General features: G+C 38.1%; 1 protein-coding gene across 7 annotated transcripts; it reads right to left on the bottom strand.

The window, feature by feature from the left end:
- Nucleotides 1–521: 521 nt before the first annotated feature.
- On the bottom strand, nt 522–7,923 carry LOC137722540 (uncharacterized). Of its 7 annotated transcripts, XR_011066771.1 has the most exons (10): nt 7,737–7,923; nt 6,959–7,620; nt 6,110–6,550; nt 5,423–5,942; nt 3,159–4,651; nt 2,519–3,078; nt 2,099–2,167; nt 1,821–1,907; nt 1,384–1,457; nt 526–1,253 (listed from the first exon to the last, which is right to left on the bottom strand). XR_011066771.1 is itself a non-coding variant. In XM_068461567.1 (6 exons), the coding sequence occupies exons 2-6, from the start codon at nt 7,485–7,487 to the stop codon at nt 2,903–2,905; spliced, it is 3,159 nt and encodes a 1,052-aa protein (XP_068317668.1). In that variant the 5' UTR covers nt 7,488–7,620; nt 7,737–7,923; the 3' UTR covers nt 2,197–2,902. The 7 variants fall into 7 exon arrangements, 1 of the variants encoding a protein (XP_068317668.1); XR_011066773.1 differs by having other exon boundaries at nt 522–1,457; nt 2,519–3,023; XR_011066774.1 differs by having other exon boundaries at nt 524–1,457; nt 2,519–3,023; nt 3,147–4,651.
- Between the last annotated feature and the right edge of the window lie 544 nt (nt 7,924–8,467).

Genomic DNA, 8,467 nt, shown 5'->3' with positions numbered 1-8,467 from the left:
ATGATCATAATCGTTCATACTATGAATCATACTGTAAAGATCATCTTTGCAAAAAATAAATTAAAACTAAGGTCGTTTAGTCAATCTATTGTAGCAAATACAGAGACGGTTCGTAATGATTTTACCAATACCATTCATTTGTTTTTAAATAGTTTGATGACTAAACAATCTTAGTTTTAATTGATTTTTTGCATAGACAATCTTTATAGGGTGATTTATAATATGAACGGCTCTTATTATAAATATGAATTTCTATAAATTGACAACGAACAATTTTGAAAAATTTTGAGTAAACGTTCCTACTCATCTTTTAGTATCCAAATATTGTCTATGAGCAGTACAAAATTATGTGGGAGGACTTTACAAATCCCTACTTACGAGGTATCATCTACAAAGAGGGCACAACTAATTTCCTGCTGCCAATAATAGTTCCCATTTTGAAATGTATATGTCAATTTGTTATTTACAGGTTAAATTTCACTTCCATATGTGTTAATTTGTAATTTGCAATTCACGAAGTACCGAATCCTTGCCCATGAGGAAGAAGTGTTCCAAAATTCTTATAGATTTGCTTTTCTCTACAATAACCATTATTGTTATCATATTGTGTCAAATTTCAAACTAATACCATCCATCATCAATAGATGGCAACAATGTCTTACAAATAGAGACCAAACGACATTCAATTTGAAATTTAGATGCCGACATCAGCATCAAGTATGAAAATGAATTTCCAGCTCAATGCCAACACCACTGCCAGTCTCTCGACTCTCTAATTCCTTGTTGAAGGCTCACAAGGAGGTGGCGTCGAGTGGGAACAAACATGCAGGAGTCCTTTACAGCCTTAAAGTGTGCTGCCGCGTATGGCAGCCACAACTCAGAATTTCTCCGTCACTACGGCAAAAGCTCTCTTGCATTAAGTGACGAAGGTTTAACTACAAATTTTCTTGGAAACAAATCTAAACAGAAAAAATAATCCTCGTTTGGTAAGATTGGATTGGAATGGAATGGATAACTCTCTAATTCCAAGGTATGTTGACGGAAGAAATGAAAACATTATAACCAACTAGAGGGCAGACGATGGATTTACTCATGAAGGAAACTTATCCATTCCAATATGCTCTCCAAAAATGGTAGGACTAGAAGGGAGGATTTTCTTGATGCATAATCCTCTTCAAATCCCATCGAAATGAAACATCACTCGCTTCTACCTCCAATATACCTTCAAATTAGCCGTCCAGTCCAATCCAATCCTACATACCAAACGAGAACAAAGTGGAGAGCAAAAGAAAGGGTGAGGGGAAGATGTACGAGGAGAGAAGAAATTGGTAGTCCATTCCAATCCTTCAAATTCGTTGTCCATTCCAATCGAATCCTACATACCAAATTTGTAGTCAAGCATAATCGATTCCCAAGTTGAGGCCTAGACAGCAGTGCTTAACCATCCACAGCTCACCCTAAATAAAATAAAGAAATTGGGGGAAAAGACCAGAGAAAATGAGGGCAACGAAGAAAATAGAATGGGGTTTCAGAAATCACACTAAACAACATCAAATACCACTTCTACATGCAGCGAATATGTATGCAAACAAAAAGTTGGTAGCCAGTCCTCCGGTAACTAAGCAACTACCAAGAACGATAAGGGTCAATCAAACAGAAAACTTCCACTGGTCAACCCAACTAACAAGCGGCACAACGCCAGCATTTGTATGATTACTTTCATAGGAACAATTCCAGTACCACTGATACAACTATAACTGAGCGTATAATCAGATGTCATATCAAGAAATGGAACTCAACCTAGAAAGTTTCTGCATTACCTGTTGTGGAATTTTGGTGCAACTCATCCCAGCAACATCTGATTTCACTCGACCTTAGAAGTAGCATTTACCCAACCAAGCCAATTTCTAGGGAAAGAGGGAAAAAATAAAGGGAAAAAAAAAACACAAGAAAGAAAGATGGAGGGGAAACAGTAAGAACCAATTTATAACATTTGCGAAAGTTACTAGGGTCCTCCCATAAACTTTCAACACTTGGACAGAAGCTTTAACAGCATAAGCTCTCCATGCAGAAACTATCAATGTCTATGGCGGCATACCTTCATATCCAGAGAAAATCAACCCTGCCAAACTGAATCTCAGAAAGCTCCAATCAAAATCACCGTAACCTGCACGTGTTCAAGATATAACAGGCCCACCATACCATCAAACATAAATAAAAGATGGACCCGTGACCAACTAGATCAAAGAAACGCAAAGAATAAAGACTTCAGTTATTTACATAAATGCTATCAACAGGATACATTTATAGACACAAGCTGACTCTGAGGAAAGGAATTGCTAACAGACCTACAGCATAGATCAGCCTTTTATACAGACCAATTATTCGTATCTTCATCCCAAAAAAGCAATTAAGCACAAAATTACTACAGCAAAACAACATGAAAGTAGCAATATTTCTTAAAGATAAACAGTCGAGTAATTCATAATGTAATAATAGAGTTAACGGTCCAACATACATCAATCAGTAAAAGAAGCTCACTACAAACACTGGAATGTTGGATGTGGATGATATCAGAACACTCCTTGAAATATTTAAACCATATCCAGATCAGCTCAGAGACCCAAAGAACCTGCAATAAGATTAAAAGGAAAAAAAAAAAAAAAAAAAAAAAAGAGTATACTTATGAAGAGCCATACAACAATAGAAACGCTAAGCAAGCTTCCAAGTAAATCGCCCTTCCAATGAGAAGCAACAGAACATTCCCCAGAATTTTCAAGTTTCTCAGTTAGTCCCTCAAATTAAACCAAGTTATTATCAGTGCAGCGACTGCAGCACTTGTCAGCATCTCCCCCGGCAGAAACTCTTGAATCCTAACAGCCCAGGGTCTGGTTTCATATTTTCACAAGTTCTCCTCTTTGGCAATGGTGTCATCAGAAAACATATCTGCGTTATCTGCATTAGGTATCAGGGAGCTTCTCTTCTGAGCCTTCACTGTGATGTAATCCTTTCCGGAGTCAGTTCTGCAAACATCATCCGCATCAGTTAACTTTTCACAACCATTTTGATTTTCCAGTCCTGTAAGCCACAAAAGTAGAATATTCAGCTATTCTAGTAATCAACACTGAAGAAAAAGTATTTATCACCTTGTTAATTACCAGATGTTCCAAGAGCTAGATTCTCAGTGAAAGACACTTCCACTTTGCTTTCCACCACATTTAACGAGACTCTAGAAGTTCGTTCACTGTCAAGATCTTGCACAAAACCATGTTTTTTCGTATGAGGAATATCTTCAGTTCCCATATTTAGCATTGATTCCTTCGAGTCCAAGTCCTCTTCCGCTGAAATAACCACCCCATCATCAATTTTCTTTGTTGAATGTTTCACCACAGAACTTGGTTTCTCATTGCCATCTTCATGATACTCTGATTTGTCACCACCATTCTCATCCCTTCCACAACTAGCTGGATGCTTGCCTTCAGAAGATTCTGACCTAGAGCGCCTTCTTCTGTGTTTTGGTTTCTTTCCATCCGTACTTCTTGGGGATAACATACTTCCTCTACGCCGCTTAGGTTCTACAGATGTAGACCTGGACCGTCTTCTCCTATGACTCTTTTCTTTCTCGTCTCTACTTTTATATGCCCTATCATTGGAGCGATGCTTCCCTTCAGCAGACTTTGACCTTGACAGCCTTCTGTGTTTCACTTTATTGTCATCCAAGCTTCTTGGGGATGACCCACGTCTTCTGTCGTGCTTAGGCTCCACAGATACTGACCGGGACCGCCTTCTATCACAATGCTTTGATCTTTTATCTCTACCTTCGCCCAACTCCTTCAAGTGATGCTTCCCTTCCACAGATTTTGACCTAGAACGTCTTCTATCACGATACTTTGATTTTTCTTCTATTTCATTTGTTTTCTCATCAGAGTGGCGCTTATCTTCTAAAGATTTTGACCTGGACCGCCTTCTACTACGACGTTTTAATTTTTCATCTCTTGTTTCGTCTGGTTTCTCATTAGAGCGGTACTTGACTTCCACAGATTTTGACCTAGACCGCCTTCTCTGTCTGGATTTTTTTTCATCCGGACTTCTTGGTGATAACTGTCTTCTATGTCCCTTACCTTCTGCAGACACTGACCTTGATCGCCTTCTTTCTCCATGTTTTTCTTTTTCATAGTGGGTGTCATCTTTTTGGTCGCTTAAGTGATGTTTTCCTTCTGAAGACTTTGACCTTGAGCGTTTTCTTGGAGAAGACTTACTTCCTGTATGATGACCAGGTGATCTAGACGCAGCTCGAGTTCTACGTGGAGAACTTTCTCGTCGATGTTTGGGTGACACCGAATCAACTCGTGTTTTTCTTGTTCTAGGACTAACACTCCTACTCCTATTTCTCCTTGACGTAGAAAAATGATGATCATGTGATCTATCTGAATCCCGCCTTCTAGTTCTGTCACCACCATTCCTAATGTCTCTATATAGCCTGCGTTCATTATCATAGCTTGAATAGTGGCGTGATCTCAAAGGGGATCTGGATCTACGATCTCTTGGATAGCGATATGGAGGAGAGTAAGAAGGAGACTTCCGCCTTCGGCGATAATTTATAGGTGATCTGGATCTGGATTTTGACCTTGCACGAGATGGTGATGGAGACCTGTAATAGGAGTAATTGATTAGCAAAAAGAAAATACTTTGATTATAAACAAGGCAACACAGTTTTCAATTAAAACAATTTCTAAATAAAGAAAACTTCGTTGCTTCAAATAAACAATTAGAATTATATGGTTTCCTATTATGAAAACAGACATTATTCATGATCACATGTGCACTTCTCAACAGTGTGTTATAACTTTTGCATACAAAAAATAAATAAGATTTACAAATACAGGAAACCATTGCAAGATATAAAAAAAAATAATATAAATAAATAAATAAAAAAAAAAAATCTCCAAAACTCATGCCTCTGAACCTCTGAATACCGCTTTCATGTTATAATCTGTTAATGACAGACTCATCGTTAGTTACTAATTGCTTAAACATATGAGGTGGAGAATATTCTCAGGAGTAGCACCAATACAATTGAGCATTAACCTACCTAACAACAGTAACCGAGACCCCATTTTGTACATTAAGTTGGGACTCCACTGGATTGGATAGAAATTTTTATTAAGACTGGTAATTCCCCTAACCCTAAAATCATACAGGTTGAACACTATTTCCTGTATAAAATTTGTGACAACAAAATCTAAAGCCTCAGATATCCAGAACAGAGGATTTCAACAATTTATAAGCGTAACAATATTTGAGCATCACGTGATTCTTCATAATCTATATACCAAAGTATTTTCAATGTTTAAGTTCACCATTTTGGAATAAGACATCCAAAGGCAGCAGACAATGACAATTTGTAATCAATGTAACATACCTAGATTTCTCTTTTGTTTCCTTCTCTTCAATTTCTACTCCATCAGCTTTAAATTTCTTACTTATTTCTGCTGCTCTGGCTGCAGCTAACTCTGTTGCTGTCTTCATGGTTGCAGCTCGGTTGGCTGCCTGTTGGGCGGTCATAGTTTGTTGCATAAGCAAAGCCTGCTGGAATTGCATCTGTTGCATAGCAACAGCTTGCTGCATCACCATGGGAAGAGATGATGAAGCCATTGAGGAATTCATAGCAGCTGGTTGCTGAGGAAGTGATTTTGCCATCTCAACATTCATAGGACGGCCTCCAACATCCATACTATTCAATTGCAAAGCAGCAGTTGCTTCTTCAGGTTTTGAGTATTCTATATATGCAAAATGCTTTGAGTCAGTGATGGTACATTCTACAACGGTGCCACAATAGCTAAAAAGTTCTTTCAGCTGTTCCACAGTGAGAAGTGGGCTAAGATTGCTAACTTGAAGCGTCTTCTTCAGCACATCAGCCTTTCCAGCTTTGTCAAGTGAACCTAATTAATAGATGGTAAAATGTTATAGATAGACATATAGATTTGTATATATATTTAACTATATATATATATATGTAGCAATTGTAATGAAAACAACACAACTCAAAAACATGAAAAAACACATTCAAATAAGACTACCAAAAGCCAAAATACATGTGAGAAACTACCAGAAGAGTCTTTGTTTGACTGAGCTTGTGCTTGCACCTGAGCAGCATGGGCTTGAAGAGCCTGGGCAGCAACAATTGCCTGAGCAGCAGCCATTGCAGCTGCAGAAGGTGCCATAGGCACTTGGCTAACATTTCCCATAGAGGTGGTTGCAGCTAACGCAGTCATTAGCAGATTGTGAGGCGGGTGGTTCAGCTTACAATCAATTTTGGCGCACCTACCACTAAGGTAGTCTCTACAAACCTCCCCAAGAGATGCTCCAATTCCTGGCAATATAGCCCCTCCTGAAGCACCAGGAACAATGCCTGGAATCATTCCCAACAGTCCAGGGAATGCCCCTGAAACAGAAGCTGAATAATTTGGCATGTTAGGCATGGTTTGGTTAACTAGATTAGGAAATGTGGATGGCGGAGCCAATCCCAGCAGTCCTCCAGCACTGGAACCTGCATGAGAACAAAGCAAATCCTCAAAATTATGTGTCTGAGAGATAACCAGTAACTTGTGAATAATCCAAGATGCATACTGAATAGGCTTTAATACTGCGTCTTGCAAAAGAATGTAAGATAAAAATATTTCCTTAAAAACCCTAACCTCCCCTATCAGTCACTTTCTTGTCTAGAAATAATGTTTTTGTTTTTCTCTTATGTCTTCGGTGCATCTCAGAAGCAGTTTTAAGAGCTGCAAAGGATTTCATATAGACCACAAGCTACTTGCAGCATTGACATCATTACAGAAACAATATTGGCTAAGAGCACAACTCACTCACTAAACAATAAACCCGCAATAAATTTATGAACTCTGGACTAAATGCATTGACACCAACACATAAAAGCACGATAAATTATAAATACCTGCACTGAAGAACACTGGGAATGGGCTACCCATGATGGGTTTACCACTGCACTCCACACTCACCATATAATTCCCTCGTTTTGGCACCACATAAGTAACTGTGTACGTCCCATCACCCATATCCTTCACCATCCCTTCTTGCTCTGATCCCCCAACTCCCACTCCAGGCACAACTTTCACCTTAATCTGCACCCCACCATTTGGAACCTTCCTTCCATCAGAGTCTTTAGTCACTACCATAAACGAAGACGGTGCACATGCTGTACCACCCGCGATCCCAGCCCCGGCTGCAGTGCACTTTGCAGGGTCCACCGGCCCAATGGGCTTGTTCGCCAAGTCCTCAGCTTCTTCAGATTCACTATCTGATCCAGCCACCACTTCTTTCTCTCGATTCTTATCCACATCTTTGAATGTGGCTTCAAAAGCAGCTTTTGCCGCTGCGGCTTTCTCAGCCTCACTCTTGCTCCTCGCCTCTTCGGCTTGCTTCATCCATATTGGCTTAACAAGTGCAAGATTTCGATCAGCCATCAATGCCCTACCTCCCCCAATTACCAAACCTCACAGAAACCCTAAACGCCAAAACCGTCCTTCAATTAAACAAGTTCAAAACCCTAATAAGATCAATCAGCCAAAACCTCCATTCGCACTATTCTTCGAAACCCTAAAATTAAACAAAAATACCAAAACAGATGAAGCAAATACCTATAATGTCCTGATTGATGCCGAGTCGAATATGACGAGAAGAAAAAAGAAATCTTGAAAAAGCAATGACAATACCGATATTAGATAATAACAAGGAGGCTTTATGTTTTCTTCCAACCCAATTTTCTGGGAAAGTTAAATCGGACTTTCTCAGCAGCCAAACGCGTAGAATCCGTCCGATGATGGATGGGAGGAAGGAGCGTACCTATTCTCTCTGTTGCGGACGGCGTAAGATTTGGGTTCGCGATAAGATGGGATCTTTTGGACACAAGGGCAACTCAAAATATACTCCTACCCTCTCAATTTTTTAATTCCTAATTTCGTTTTTTATTCGCTCAACGAAAAGAAAAATTAATCAAATGATTTTTAAGTATCTTTTTATTTTGTTTTTTGAGATTAAAAATCGATATAATTAGTTGTTAATTTTTTTTCATCATTATTTTAAATAATTTGTAAAAAATCTTTGTTAAATAATATCAAAATAAAATTATATTTTCAAGTTTTGTCAAGTTATTTTGATCTTATTTATTAAATTAAGAGTAATTTTATTATTTTAATTCTTATAAATAAAGATTTTTCACGAAAAGTCCAAATCATTGACGGTGACAAATTGACGGTCTTTTATTGAATTATGTCAATATTAATGACTATTTTAGCTAAAATGATAAATAAAATTCCTATTTAACAAAAAATAAATAAAAAAAGGAGAAATAAAAAAAAAATTTAATACCATGAGTTGTGCATTTTTTTGGTCTACCCGTAAAAATAAATAAACAACATTCTTATTTAACAAAAAATAAATAGAA

This window comes from Pyrus communis, chromosome 17 (genome assembly GCF_963583255.1).
Source record: "Pyrus communis chromosome 17, drPyrComm1.1, whole genome shotgun sequence".
Taxonomy (NCBI): Eukaryota; Viridiplantae; Streptophyta; class Magnoliopsida; order Rosales; family Rosaceae; genus Pyrus; species Pyrus communis.
The sequence above is the reverse complement of the archived record's forward strand: the minus strand, read 5'-3'. Positions and strand labels throughout refer to the sequence as shown.

Excerpts from the sequence above, each read along its gene's own strand:
- LOC137722540 (XM_068461567.1), bottom strand. The coding sequence starts at position 7,487 with ATGGCTGATCGAAATCTTGCACTTGTTAAGCCAATATGGATGAAGCAA. Across the intron at positions 5,943-6,109 it reads GTCAAACAAAGACTCTTCTG|GTTCACTTGACAAAGCTGGA; the intron begins GTAGTTTCTCAC and ends TCTATTAATTAG. Across the intron at positions 3,079-3,158 it reads TCTAGCTCTTGGAACATCTG|GACTGGAAAATCAAAATGGT; the intron begins GTAATTAACAAG and ends TGTGGCTTACAG.